The sequence below is a fragment of the Podarcis raffonei genome, chromosome 6 (assembly GCF_027172205.1).
Source record: "Podarcis raffonei isolate rPodRaf1 chromosome 6, rPodRaf1.pri, whole genome shotgun sequence".
In the NCBI taxonomy this organism is placed as follows: domain Eukaryota; kingdom Metazoa; phylum Chordata; class Lepidosauria; order Squamata; family Lacertidae; genus Podarcis; species Podarcis raffonei.
In genome coordinates this window covers 76,789,200-76,804,408 of record NC_070607.1, presented here as the reverse complement: position 1 = coordinate 76,804,408, position 15,209 = coordinate 76,789,200, and the positions used below count along the sequence as shown (strand labels likewise).

At 44.6% G+C, this 15,209-nt stretch overlaps 1 protein-coding gene across 8 annotated transcripts; it reads left to right on the top strand.

The window, feature by feature from the left end:
* Nucleotides 1–1,513: 1,513 nt before the first annotated feature.
* Nucleotides 1,514–14,687, top strand: BLCAP (BLCAP apoptosis inducing factor). Of its 8 annotated transcripts, none has more exons than XR_008331200.1 (4): nt 1,698–1,819; nt 4,978–5,109; nt 10,132–10,304; nt 11,945–12,049. XR_008331200.1 is itself a non-coding variant. In XM_053394086.1 (3 exons), the coding sequence occupies exon 3, from the start codon at nt 12,047–12,049 to the stop codon at nt 12,308–12,310; it is 264 nt and encodes an 87-aa protein (XP_053250061.1). In that variant the 5' UTR covers nt 1,699–1,819; nt 4,978–5,109; nt 11,911–12,046; the 3' UTR covers nt 12,311–14,687. The 8 variants fall into 8 exon arrangements, 3 of the variants coding, with proteins under 3 accessions (XP_053250061.1, XP_053250062.1, XP_053250063.1); XR_008331199.1 differs by having other exon boundaries at nt 11,911–12,049; XR_008331197.1 differs by lacking the exons at nt 1,698–1,819; nt 10,132–10,304 and adding an exon at nt 1,514–1,618 and having other exon boundaries at nt 11,911–12,049.
* The last annotated feature ends 522 nt before the right edge of the window (nt 14,688–15,209 follow it).

The window sequence follows — 15,209 nt, the reverse complement described above, 5'->3', positions numbered from 1 at the left end:
GACTGACAGAAAGGTACCCTGCTGTGTGTTTTATTATACAGTGGTACCTCTGGTTACGTACTTAATTGGTTCCGGAGGTCCGTTCTTAACCTAAAACTGTTCTTAACCTGAAGCACCACTTTAGCTAATGGGGCCTGCTGCTTCTTTGCCGCTGCACAATTTCTGTTCTCATCCTGAAGCAAAGTTCTTAACCTGAGGTACTATTTCTGGGTTAGCGGAGTCTGTAACCTGAAGCGTATGTAACCTGAAGCATAGGTAACCCGAGGTACCACTGTACTGACTGACCTGGGGTAGAATATTGCACTATTTTCATCGCCATCTGCTTTCATTGCCATCGCCCTGTTGCAGATCAAGCAGCTGCTGCCTGTGTTCTCTACTGTGCTGATCTGGAGCTGCTGAGTAGCCTAAAAACAATTATCACCTGAAGGCTTCTCACATTGCATAAACATGCCCCCACCGCAGGTCTATTGGTGTTACCTTAGCTGCTAACATCAGCATTCTTGTCTGATAGCAGAGGCAGCAAAAATATTTAGCTCATCTATACGATGTGCAATGATGGTGGCTTTTCTCACATGCTTTTTGCAACCTGACTTGCAAGCATACAATAAAAATAGGTTTTTTGGAACATGCGGGGGGGGGGGGGGGGAGAGACACACCCGAGGCAGAAAGACCTTAACAATAAAAATTCAGCCAGTTTGAAAAGTCTACTGAAACCCGAATGTCTTCCAATTGCTTCTGAAAACTATATACAGTACAGCGGGTACCCGTTGCATCTCAAAAGGGGATGCTGTTCTACAAAACCGTGAAGAGGAAATCACGGGTCCACGCTCTCTCGCTTATAGACACGGGGGTGAGGGAGCGTTTGCAGCACTCCAGACTGCAGGTACCGCGTTTCCCATCGCTTCCCGCTTCAAAAAGCTTCAGCAACCAGAACAGGAGCGCGCCAGGCAGAGAGATGGCTTGGTTAGAACCGTGTCGATTCACTTTTTTTTGGGGGGGGGCAAGGTGGTGGTGGGGGTTTGGCACAGACAACAGAAGCATTCAAATGCAGATGATGCGGCTAGAGAGGAAATGATCAACCTATGTTTGCAACAGGAGCGGGAAACCTGATTTTAAGAAATTGTAATAAAAAGTAATTTGGTTTGATTTGTAATCATTTGGAAGATTAATAAAAAATAATTTGAAAAAAGCATTCCAAAGCACCATCTGAAGCCTCCTGAAGTGGTCGGAATCCATCCTGGGCCCAGGCTCTGGGTAACAAAATTATTTTTCTGGGAGCGCAGGAGCAGAAACTTCGGCTGCCTACTCAGGCCGCTGCTTCCGCACCCGTGTAAACATGAGGAACCAACTTCGGCTGCTCGTCTCGCGCACGAGCCGCCCTCCTGCCGGCAACCAAGTCCGGGCCCCGCCCCCTTATTGCATATTCATCATCGTGGAATTGCCGAGCCAGCCGGTAGGCCCGCTCGGCGCCGTTACGCCGACGGGCTACAGCCCAACTGAAAGGGCTGTCTACTGCAATGCCTGTTTCAAACACAACGGGACAGTTGAGCCGGCGACCCGGCGCCGCTTCGCCGGACAGAACAAGACCCGTGTTTAAAGCAGGCCGCCCAGCCCTTCGGTAAGGGGTAGTGGGTGTGCAGCGCTGCTTGCGCCTTGAAAGGAGGCAGCGGCGAGGGCGGCCCGGCTCTGGTCCTGAGTGGGCAGTTGGAGAGGAGGAGGGGTCCTGCGGGGAGTGACAGACGCAGAGACGGAGCCGAGGGCGTCGGGGAGGGAGGGAGAGCGGCCCAGCGGCGAGGCAGCGCTATGGCGAGGAGCGCAGGTAATGCGGCTGAGGGGGACGCAGAAGGGGCGCCTGAGGGAATGTCTTCGCGGTAGAGGGGGCAGCTCCTGCCGGGGTGGTTCTGCTCCCCGCGTCAGCTCTGAGGGTGGAACCGTCCCTCGGGGTGGGGAAGTGCCGTTTTTCCGAACCCCAACGAGGAGCCCGGGAGGGTTCGGCCGTGGGGGGCGGCGAGGAATCCGCAGCGCCCGCCGCTGAATGTCTGCCTTCTTTCTGTTCGCTTCTCCCCATCCCCAGCCTCGTCTTTTGTGCCCCATGGGGAGCGCCACCCCCTCAATCCCCCCACTGGTGTTTTTGAACCGAGGCCTCCTCATTGGGAGCTCCGCCGTGTCCACAGGTGTGGGCCGGACACGGCCCAGGCGCCGATCCTGCCCCCTCTCCGCCCGCTCTGCGTCCAGTGAAAATTGACATGCGGTGTGTCGGGGTTCAGGGGTGGACCAAATGAATTGCTCCTTTGCCCTCCCCCCCCTTTAAAAGTGATGATCGGCTCGTGTCAGGTGTTGTGTGTCAGGAGTTCCAGGAATTCTAACATCGTGGACCCTCCAGGTGTCGTTGGCCTGTGGACTCCTGGCCCCTTGGATGTGCTGATAGAGCCTGGTGGGAATTGGGAGTTCAGCAGCATCTGGAGGGCCACGCACAGGTTAGCAACCTCTGGCATATCGAATTCCCCGCTGTGCGCTTGGATTATTAAGCCCGCTCTCTAGCTGGTGGAGAATTCGTGGCCTTCCAGGGGTTGTTGGGACTCCCATCAGCCCGCAGCCAGCGTAGGTGATAATCAGTGGTGCTGGGAGCTGCAATGGTATCTGAAGGGGCTGCAAGACATGAAGGTTGAGGCTTAAATACTGCTTTCCCATTCAAAAGAAATGGCTCAAGTAGCTCTCATGGGAAGTAAGATAAACAGCAGCATGCCAGTATACTACAGCTGCATAGATGTCATTTAAAACACAAATTAAATTGTAACTTTTAAAGTATGTGTGTGTGTGTGTATTTAAATGGGTTTTTTTAAAAAACAAAAACGAATAGACAAACCTGTGTGTCTGTCAGTGCCTGTTGGCCATGATAGTTAAATGGAACCTTGATGTACCAGGTGCTGGAGAAGAGCAACATCTTCATATATTGCCTGTGTGCTGTTTAGAGGCATCTGGCAGGGCAGTGATGAAAGGAGGAGGGTGGACTGTCACTAGAAGACCATGGTCTGATGTTGCCAAGTAACAGTAGTTGCCTAATCCTAAAATATTACTCTCTTATTAAATCAGGGGTGGTGAGTCTTTTTTCAGTTGACCAAATTCCATTGTGTGTGATCTGTCAGAAACTAAATGCCAGTAGTGGGCGGGCCTGAATGAACAGTGGGTGTGGCACTACTCTTCTCTTTTCCTCTGCCCTGTTTTTTCTCTTTTTTGCCATCCCTCCTCCTCTCCCTATTTCCCCCTCTCATGGCCATGCATGCATGGTATTAGGCCAAGGGCTGCAAGTTCTCCCCCCCCCCGCCAGTGCCAGTGCCAGTAGCGGTGCACCTTACCTGGATGGTGTGGACCAGGCATAGGGAAACTCAGCCCTCCAGATGTTTTGGGACTACAGCTCCCATAATCCCTGACCACTGGTCCTGTTAGCTAGGGATGATGGGAGTTGTAGTCCCAAAACATCTGGAGGGCCGAGTTTGCCTATGCCTGGTGTGGACATAGGGCAGAGTGACAGCTAGTCTGAGCTGCACAGATAAACTGATGGGAGCACCAGCGTAGCTTTGTCAATGCATCTGTGTAGCCCCAACCTCATTGCTGTCATGCCCCACCCTAGCACTGTCCAGTTAAACTGCAACAGCACCAGTGCTGAGCTCCATAGCTCCACCACTAGCTGCTGCTGCCCCCCCAAATAAATTATTGTCCTTATGCATAGTAACTTCCTTTCTGATCACTGTCTATGTCCTGTATAGGACCCCATGCACAGTTGGCACTGAATATTTAAAAGTAGGAATACTTCAAAACTAAATGGATTGCAGAAATGGCAGAATCTGCTTGGTAAAACTTTCCTGTGTTCTGGAGTCAAGGCAATCCTTGATTTTGGCAGCCGTTGCCATAATGAAGACCTAATTGAAGAGTTCACTGAACATTAGATTTGCTTCTACCTCATTTTCTGAGTACTTTTTTTTCTCATCAGAGTGTGTATGTGGCTCAGTAGGTACTGTATTTTTCGCTCTATAAGACGCACCAGACCACAAGACGCACCTAGTTTTTGGAGGAGGAAAACAAGAAAAAAAATATTCTGAATCTCAGAAGCCAGAACAGCAAGAGGGATCGCTGCGCAGTGAAAGCAGCGATCCCTCTTGCTGTTCTGGCTTTTGGGATAGCTGCGCAGCCTGCATTCGCTCCATAAGACGCACACACATTTCCCCTTACTTTTTAGGAGGGGAAAAGTGAGTCTTATAGAGCAAAAAATACGGTATATAATGGGTTGGGAATGAGAATACATTTTTAGTGCCCCCACCTGTTCAAAAGCACTAAAGATCTTTAAAGTAAGAAATTTTCCTTTAACTGTAAATTGGAAGCAAACAGCTTTCTGCAACTAGGGTAACATGTGGCTTTTAGTTCTTTGGCTGGTAAGTCTTAATGCTTTCTGGAAACATAAGAAGCATGAAGTAACTATTCTGCTACATCTTCATTCCATATTTGTTCATTTTGTGGTACCTGTGTTTTAGCTAGTTATGTGTGAAGCTTCTATGCAAATATGATGGATAAACAGCCTGAAGCCTATACAAGAGTTGCTGTCTAAAATGTTGCTGCTTCAGATAACTGGAATAAAATTCTAGAGGCCACACAAGACAGTTTAGTTTGAAGTGGTGGGCTTGAACCTGGGAGATTCAAGTTTGATTCTCTCCATCATAAACATCCTTGGTGATATTTTCTCAGACTTGGTTCTTTAAAATGTGAGGTGGACGAGCCTCCCTCTCCTCCTAAGTTGCTGAGGATGAACAAAGTAAATACTGTAGTGCACTTCAGTAGCCATTCTTTATTATTATAGAGTAAAAAATAATAATCTGGAATGTCACTGTTTGCTTTACTTCCTTTCTGAGGAGAAATCTCCATGTTTGTGCAATTCCCAGTCAGTTTTTAAATTACATTTACTTTGTTTATTTTCTCTTCCAGTTTCCCTTGCCTCTTTCGCCCTCCCCCGAGTGACCTTCTTCAGCACAGAAGTATATCAGCCTGCAAAAATCTCTTCCTTGGATGCCAGGTTGAAGTTGACAATTGTGTAACAGTTGTCTCTCTCCTCCTGAGGTACTCTGAAGCAGCACTTTTGCTGAACCATGCGCTTAACACATTCAGTAAATCAGCCTTTAGCAATCTGGTGCTCTCCAGATGTGTGCTATCCTGGCTGGGACTGATGAGAGTTGTAGTCCAAAATATCTGGAGAGTATCAGCTTGTTGAAGGCTGCAGTACATTAAAAAAAAAATTAGTGGTGGTCAATGTGGTGTCCTCCAGATGTTATGGACTACAACTCCTATGAGTCCAAGATAGCATAGCCAAGAGTTAGGGATTGAAATTGGCCCACAACATCTGGAGAGCACCCAGTTGCCTATTTTGATAGCACAATTCTTTTGCTGGTGATTGTCACAGAGTGAGCTGGCCGGTAAATCACACAATTCAAATTTGGAGCTAACTCTTTATTAGGAAAACATGATCTCCGCATGATCTCTTGGCTAAGTGTCAGGCCTAACGAGCACAGCAATTCATTCCCTGTTTGTCTTACTCCATTAAAGCAGATGTTGAGACTGAAAGTCCCTGCCTCCCCATAGCCGTCTAAGTTTGCTCCTCTTCAGGGTTTTTTCCAAGCAATTGGAGACTGCACCTGTGGGCATCCTGTCACTGCTCTGCCCCTTTCAGCCCTCTTCTGGTTCTGGCAAACAGAGGGGGAAGGGAGCTTTTTGCAGTAGGAGAGGGAAACAACCATGACTCTTCACCAGCCTGGCTCATATCTGCCTCTTGACCTTCCTCCTCCCACTCACCAGCTTTAGCTACTACTGATTCTTGACTTCACTCTGCCACAGGCTCCCCCAGCTCGCTAAGCCCTGTTACCCATTCAGCTACTGACAGCTTCTGTTCCTAGTCTTCTCCCTCTGACCACTCATAGTTGTCCCACCACCACTCCCATACTGGTTCCTCCCATCAATCCTCTGCATCTAATTACAATGCTACCCCCCACAGCCAGCAAGCACACTAAGCAAATTGGAGGTACAAATCTCTCTATTTTCCCTCCACCTGTGCCAGCCCATTAGCTTACCTTCATTCATTTTGACACAGGTAAACTACTTTGCATTATGCCACTGTCAGCTGCTACTAAATAAATGGGGGAAATGTGAAGGGAAAATTCAACTTGCCTATAAAGCCTTGAAGTCAATCTTGGTATAAAGCCCATAGGATTCTAAGCATTTCTCCATTGTTCCCTTTGAGGTTTATCTGGTGAAGAAAGTCACTCAAGATAGCTACTTCACTGTAATTGCAAAGCAGGTTAATACAGGTTTTTGTTCTCTTTTATTCAAAAAGTTTATATTGCTGAATAATGCAATGCCCTTTTTTTAGAAGGAATGCTTTACTAACTAGTGATCCATCTTTCCTTATACAGTAGTTCATAGAAATTAGAGAACAGTTATTTGGGTATTAAAGTTCACATCTTGCACCCATAATTGTTCTTTCTTCTTTTTCTGAAATCTCAGTCTCTTACTGTGTGGTTGTCACAGTAAAACAGCATCCTCTAAACTTCTAAGAATGCAATTGCTAAAGGGAAAAGGGGAAAACCTTTGAGGCCGAATATCTTGTTTTGCTAATTGAAGTATATTGACATGAAAACCTGTAGAGAGAATGTAGTAGAGGCTACGGGTAATCTCAGAGTGACATGACTCCCAGAAACCTCACCAAAGAGAATAGGGAAATGGAAGCAGCAGGGAAAGAGACATCATTTATGATGAAGCTGAGCATGCTTTTATCTACCTTGTCTACTCCCCTGCTACTATTAAACATACTTTACTTACAGTCCAGGTGACCTTGGTGGTAGATTTTAATAAGTGGCCTCCAGCTACAATTGCTAAAGTGTTTTTTTATTTTTTATTTATTTTACAAGCTGCATAAGAACAGCAAGGTTTGTTCAGATGATAATTTTTGGAGCAACAGGGATTACTTAAGGGCTGTAGAGGCTCTGTCCTTTGCACATTCCTAGTGGCTGAATTTTGTTTTGACAGAGTTGTTTCCTGTCATCAGTTGTATTTATTAATGGTGCATGAAGGGGAAGATCCTAATTTCTTTCATCAAGCCAGCAGAGAATAATTTTAGTTATCAGCAAAACAGTCATCTTTTTATTGTTTCCACATTAAAGTATTGAAAGTGCTGAACTGGATTTGTGTGTGTTTCGGAAGTGAACAGGATGTCATTTTTTAGGGCTTTATTGTATCTCTTTTCCAGATAATCTGGAATCAACAAGCATGGTTAGTTTCTCAATCCTCAATTTCTCTTTCCTCATGGATATTGAGTGGGGGACTCTGTGAGAGGGCTGCTACAACCTGTTCTATATCACTCCCACATGCTGCTCTCACGTAGTTGGCATGTAACTGCTTCTAAATGGTAAGGGGAATAGAGAAGTGGTTCTGGGGAATGGTGGGATAAGCGTTGAGGCAGAAACCTAAAATTGCCATTTTCAGTTTCTTGTACTTTGATGCTATTGCAGTTGTGAGAGCTCGGACATCTACTATCCTATAATTTCTTCTCAGTGATTTGAATGGAAGGGTTTGATTAAAATGCAAGTCATAGCCCTAATAAATGCTGGCCAACATAGCATAGGCAATATCAGTGACAATTGGCAAAAGGTATCGTGGTGGCACCTAGCATCACAATGATCTTGGCATTAGCAGGAGATGTGGTTGTTCAGTGTATTTCTTACTTCTCCTACAGCACTTGCACTCTTAACTTTTTCCATTCTCTTGTTTGCCCTTTGCCCTTATTCCATACTGGAAAGCTGTATAGATCTAAACCTGAAGGTGTGCCTTGCGCCTTTTATATAATCAGCTTTGTATTAAGTCAGTCCATTGTTCCAACTAGCTTGGTATCATCCACTCTGATTGCTTCCCCGGGGTCTCAGGTGGAAGGCCTTCCCCACCCTGTTGTCAAAGATCCTTTCATAACACGAGATGTCTGCAACTGAACATGGAACTTTTGCATGCACAGTATGTGCTGTATCACTGAGCTGTGGGTCTTCCTTTCTCTAAACACAGCAATATATGGGAGAGTGGTGGACAGTTTTTGGCAAGATGACTAGAAATAACTGATTTAAAGCCTACTGAAATTAAAATGTCGTATGCCAAGGGAAATAATACAGCCTTGTCAAGACACTCAAGCCAACAAAAAGTGCAGTATAGAAAGCATTTATTTTAGATGCTGTATACATCTGTAGTGGATTAGCCTATATCATATATAAACTTCTGATTTGGGGAGCAGTCATGTAACGTATGACAGACTCTCATTCCCACTTCAGCAGTCTCCTGCCTGTCAGACCCTGGATAGCAGCATGATCTACAGGAACAAGCAGCTGCATCTCACAAGTAGAAAACTACTTCAGACTATGTTTCTTATGAAAAAGATGTATCTCAAGGCAGCCCTCAAATCAGATATACTTTACACATATGAAGAATGATAGTACAAAGAGCCAACTCATGGAGTCCTTGGCAAGAGAGAGAGTACCTGGGAAGACTGGTATTACAGCTGAGGTTCATGGGAGTGGAAAAGTCAGACAGTCCTTTATAACTAGTTCTGCTGCTGGAGGAAAGAAGTACCGTAGTTCTACTGAACATGTGGTTCTAACATTATCATGCTGTGTAAGAATGAAGGCAACCCCAGAGGCATTGGAATCTCTCATCTGCACCGTAGGGAGAGTATTTGCCAGAATGATTTTTGAGGATACTCCCAGTAACTTTATGCTTCAGTGCTTTGGTAGGCACAGTCCCACTTCTGTGCAAGCAGATCAAAAACAAATATGATCTTTTGTCAGCACCAGCTATGAGAGAAATGCAGAGAACAAAGTAAGCCACTCTACCTCAGTTCTGTTCATCTTAGCAAGGTATTTGATGTAGTCAGCGGAGTAGGATTCTACAAGATTGTCAGATGTCCTCAAGCTAGTCTTATCTGATGTTTCCATGGCAATGTGCATAATACTGCACAGCTCAACAGAGCCATGTATGATAGCTTTTCAACTGAGAGTTGAGGGAAACAGCCTTGCATCCCTTTGCTAGTTCTTTGTCACCTCTCTCTCAGTGCTCCTGAGAGGCACTCTTTGCTGCCACAAAGGAGAAATTCCTATTCACAAAGTGTTTTGCTACTTACCTACAAATAAATCTTGGGCAGATTTTGCCATGTGTATCTCATGTTTTGTTATGACTAGCATTAAGAAAGCCATTGTCAAGGAGCACTATAAAATTTCTCCTGAAGTTGGTAACTTTGCTCTGTTAAATTCATGATGACAACTTTGCACCCAAACAATGTTTACACTCAAACAACTGAACAATATTGTTGTTTGTTCTTCTATCCCGCCCTTTATCCCATGGGAACCCAGGCTGGCTGACAACAGGCATAAAATACAAACATGATAAAGCAATAAATAAAACATAAAAATCTATATCAAGAACTAAAAACAGTACAAGGACAATAAAACTTTGCTGGGGTAGAGTCCAATGCATAATGTTCCAAGCCTAGACAAAGAAATATGTTTTCAGTTGGCACCTGAATCTTATAAACATGTGGGATAGTTGAATTTTCCCTGGATGGGGGTTCCACAATGCTGCATGAAACTACTGAGAAAACCCTATCTTGTGTTACCATCCCATTAAACTACCCCGTTTATTAAACTATGGCTTATTAAATTATGGTTAAAGTTTCGTTAATTGTAGGATGGGTTGTCATTCCTTGTTTGTTGCTGACAGTACTGGTGTGTGTGATGTACTAAGGTCATGCATCGAGAGGGCTGTACAAACCTGATCTGCCATGTTTTGTTCCCTTCGCTCATGCCTGATAAAGGAAAATTGAACCCATCCCTGGGTGGGGAAAATTTCACTGCCCAGATTCTACAAATTTATGGCTAAATTCTCTTTAACATGGATTTTCCAAAAGACCTTTGCCTTTATGTTGAGCTGTAAATCATTTTTTAGATAGAAAGAAAACACTTCTTGATTAGTCTGTGTCATTTAAAGTTTTTTATTCCTTCAAACTGAAGTACTTTAGACACAGTCCATGATTATCTTCATCTATGTGTCTCCCAGCAAGCATGTGACATCAGACAAATTCTTCACAATGGAGTATATATAGAAAATCCACCTGGATTGAGCCCAGTGTGTCCTGATCTCTCTGTTTTCCTATGGCTGGCCTTCAGAAAATAAAAAGTTATTCTTTTCCTTCCTTGCTTAACAATTAGCTCTTTGCTGGTAGAACTACAGTAAGTTTTCCTCTTAGTTGCTCAACGTTCATAATGCAAAAACATTGTTGCTTCCTCTTGTCTGAAGCTCAAGTGACAGGGCATGGAGTTCTAGGCTTTCCTTTGCATTTGTCTCTGCAGTGGCCATAGCCTTAGTAATACTTGCATTTGGGGGAGCTGTGTATTATTTGAACTGGGCTTTTTCAGTAGTTCTCTTTCCAACTCTTGCTTCTGCCTCCTGTTTGTAGATGGAGCAATGATGACTGAGAGCTGCAGCTTATCTGGAGAAGGCAAGAAGCCTTTGATGGTGGGGAGGGCAGTGAAAGGTGTCTGAGAGTAGGAAGTTCCTCTGGATACAAATGGCCAAGAATGTAGGGTTCTTAATCAGGGCTCTACAAATCTCTGGTTTACCCACTAAACATATTTGATAGGGAACGTCACTAGTTGAAAGTGCTTCATATACATTTTCAGCAGTCCCTACAACAGAGTCAGGGAGGTAGTAACATTGGGCAAGCAACTTGGTGAATTCAAGACTGAGGGAAGATTTTAACCAGATACAGTGGTACCTTGGTGCTCGAACGATTGGGTTCCTGAACAATCTGCTCCTGAACGCTGCAAACCTGGAAGTGGGTGTTCCGGTTTGTGAACATTTTTTTGAAGCCGAACATCCACTGCAGCTTCTGCTTTTTCTGATCGAGTGCAGGAAGCTCTTGCAGCCAATTGGAAGCCGCGCTTTGCTTTTCGAACTGTTTTGGGAGTCGAACGGACTCCCGGAATGGATTAAGTTCAAGAACCAAGGTACCACTGTACTTGCTAGCTCTCACACTTGGCCAATATAACATAACAGTGGTCTCAAAATATGAAGAAAATAAAATCAAGAAGAACTCTGAAGATGTGTTGATCTTTTCATGTTCCAACTTTATTGCAGCTTCGGTGTGAGCGAGGGAGAGAGAGGAGTGTGTGTGAATTTAGTTGTTATGTGTGTTCACATGCTGTGTTCTCAAGTACTGACAACATGGTAGAATGAAATTGACCTTGGTTGCCTAATGGTTCTCAAACTACATAGGAACACCTGTGACAATCACCTGTACATGAGATAGAAGGATGCCACAATAGATTCATGCATCTTCTGTCTCTTCCCCCATAGGCTACAAGAAGGAACCACTAGAGCAGGGGTAGGCAACCTAAGGCCCAGGGGCTGGATGCGGCCCATTTACCTTCTCAATCTGGCCTGTGCACAGTCCAGGAATCAGAGTATTTTTACATGAGTAGAATGTGTCCTTTTATTTAAAATGCATCTCTGGGTTATTTGTGGGGCATAGGAATTTGTTCATTCCTCCCCCCCCCAAAAAAAATAGTCCGGCCCACCACATGGTCTGAGGGACGGTAGACCGGCTGACGGCTGAAAAACGTTGCTGACCCCTGCACTAGAGCTTGGGATTGCATGGACCCAGGGAAGTGGCAGCTGGGGGAATGAGGATTTGGGATTTGGAGTGTGAAAACTACAGTAGGGTTTGGGGAGCTGGGTTGGATTACTACACAATGCAAATCTAAAACACTTGGAAAATCCAACTTGCTGACTTGTCCCCTCTTTTTTTTTCCCTCCCCCCCCCCCCTTTCTGTTAAGACTTGCTCATATATCTCCACACGTTTTTATGAAGTCAGCTCATCTGATTCTGGAAGAGTTGAATGCACAGAGGAGACGTTTTACACTGCCGTTTTGGATTGCTGCCATCACTGTGACGCCCTGATCACTAGACACCATGTACTGCCTCCAGTGGTTACTGCCTGTTCTCCTCATCCCAAAGCCCCTCAACCCAGCCTTGTGGTTCAGTCACTCAGTGTTCATGGGCTTCTACCTACTGAGCTTTCTGTTGGAGCGGAAACCTTGCACAATCTGTGCCTTGGTCTTCTTGGCCGCCTTGTTCCTCATCTGCTACAGTTGCTGGGGGAATTGTTTCTTGTATCACTGCTCTGGCTCCCAGCTGCCGGACTCTGCTCATGATCCCAATGTGGTTGGCACCTAAAACCCTCTACCTGGTTGCAAGCTCCTTATTTCTTTTTCTTTTAAAAGGACGGTTTTATGGGAAGGAGGGGTTATAAGGCATGTGATTAGAGTACAAGCAACCTGTTTGTATGTCTGGATTAAAGTGTTTCATTCATGATCACCTGCCCTTCCACAATCTGCCTGTAAAATCTTACAAAAGCTGTTTATGGTGATAACGTTGTTGTCCTGGGGTTGAAAAAGAGCAGTTGGTGGGTGGCCTTTTCTCACCCCATTTTTCCTGCCCTATATTACCTGCGTTTGGTCCTTCTATTTCTGACTTGGTGGTGAAGAGACGTTTTGAGTGTTGCCTGACGCTGGAGTGGTCTCACTCCTTGCCTAGTTGAGGATGCAACCATCAGTACTCTGGAACATGTGTCATCTGATCCTGTTGAAATTGGAAAGCCTTCTCTACATTTTGCTTTTGATAAAGAGCTAGTGTTCCTCATTCCGAACATCGGGGGGGGGGGTGTTTGCAAATGGCTAATAAAGTTTAAAAGCTGTTGGAGCCAGGAGGCTGCTGATTCATCACAGCAGGCCAAACTGGAATGTGTGCACTGCCTGAGTCCTTTCCAAAATACTTATCTGCATAGATCATAGCTCAAAAATCCCAGAGTTGTCATGATGCCACTTTTACTACACAGGCACTGGAGCCTGCCTCACCACCCCGCCCAGCCAAATATCCACAGTTTACCAGTGGTCTTGAATTGAAAAGAAGCATGCTCTGTTGTAATGTTTCAGGATCCCTCTTATTATTTTTGCTGTTGACTTTTAAGCTCTCAGTGTTTCTAACCTGAAAAGGCGAACAGCAAGGGCAAGTAGAGAAGCTTGTATGTGCTAAGCCTGACATGAGAGGTATGGGCTGCTTCTGGATACTGGATTGGGGTTGTCACTTGAGTGACTTGCTGCTTTATTTCTTTCTTTTTTTCCCTTTTGAGGCCAAGAGTATTATTACTATCGCTCATCACAAGTAAATGAGCCTGTGCATGAATTTATGGGAGGAAGAAAGCAACTAATGGTTAAGCTGCAGCTCTTCATGTGGTTCTGGGAAACCTTTTTGTGGTGATGCCTGGATCGTAGCTTTATCCCCACCCTCAAGCTTTCACTCTCTTGCACATCAGTAATTTCCAGAAAATAAATATGTTTCTTCCTTAGGAAATGTTTGTTTCACTGAAGCATAAGCTAGTCCTTTGGGGGAAGCAGGCATACACTTTTTGGATAACATTTCAAGGTTATGCTCTTGTTTTGCCACCTGTTTAGCTCTGCACAATCTTTCCCTGGAAGAGCATTGCTGAAAATGCTTTTTCTTTCCAGGGGAGTTGGAAATGAGAAACCAATCGTGAAACCTCCACAGAGATTTTTTTTTATTTTTTGTTTGTTCATTGCACAGCTGTTCAACAGGTTTAATAAAGCTTTATAAACTTTGGTCTGTGGACTAGTGCCATTTATGATGCAGTCACTCTTGTTGGACTAAGGCCTTCGGATTTGCAGCATTTTAACTCCTCTTCCCCCTACCCGCTTCTGTTCCCAGGACAATTTGCTTGGAAGCCAAAGCAAAGAATAGAGTTCATCTTGTTTTATTCACTTTCATGTGGCAGTTCAGACACTGACCTGCTGACCCTTCTCACAAAGTGTTTTGATGACCATTTTTCTGAGTTCAGAAAGCACTATATTTTTTTGGGGGGGGGAATAACTTACCACCTAGGCTATGTCAGTGCTTGCAGAACTATAAAATTGGAATGGGAAGTGGGAAACAATATGCAAGAAAACGGAGGGGAGGGTACAGTGGAAAGGATAGTTGGGGAAAGTGGCAGCAGCCAGGCTAGATGACAACACAGCTTAAAAGAAAGAAAGAGAGAGGACACCATTTCTGAACTGACATGGGATGAGGTGATTTGGGGTGAAGATGAAGCTGCTTTTAGTGCATTGAACCCCCCAAGTAGTCACTGGGTTTTCCCCCCTTAGTAGAATAACACAGCTAATGTGCAAGTCTTTGGAACTTGTATATATGGGTAAGTTCTGTGTTTTAGACTACTGTACTCCTGATTGACTTTCTGAGCTCCTATATCTGATACTGCAATTCTCTACACACAAAAGAACTGTGATCCAGCTGGGAACTGGCAACCCTTTCTATTACTATTGTTAGAGCTGCATTCTTTCTTAGTTGCAAGAGATGATTTTACAAGCTAGTGGAGGCGGTGGAGATCAAAACTGTTTGTTTGAAATGATCTATGGCTTCAACACCAAGCGGCTTTTCTCCCTCTCTGCTCCCCACTTTGCTTGACATTCATCCTGATGAATGTGTGCTCACTAATTTGTGACATTTTGGTTGGCCCTAATAAAGGAATTGTCTGACTCTGGATTTTGGCATTTTTCTTATGGATTTACCCATCTAACTTTTATGTTTTGCTTTCTGTGTATGGTTTATAGTTATGCTTGGGTTTTTGATTGCAGCCATTGCCAAGGTTAGCTTTCACGTTTTGTGTTTCTCTCCCCATTGCAGTTATATTTCCTGGCCATTGGCATGGGGCACTCTGGGTTTTTTGTGTTCTCTATCTGTTGCTTGTTACTATCTGGACGCCATTGGATCAGTTTGACATTATGTACGATCAAAGCTGGGCTGTGTAAACTTCCTTATTTTTAACATTAAAAGCTCACACATGTGGAACCCAAAACACAATTTGTGTTCCTGAAATAACAGGGCAGTTTAAACTTGTGTATGTAACAGAAAAAGTAAGTTTAATGTAAATGCCAAAATCCAGGAATTGGAATAAACAAATATTTTCATCAAGCCCCAAACTCGAAGGCTTAGTGGGCAGCAGAATGGGGAGAATTAGCTGATATGCAAGTGAAATGTTTGGCAAAAACTCAGAGTGGTAGAG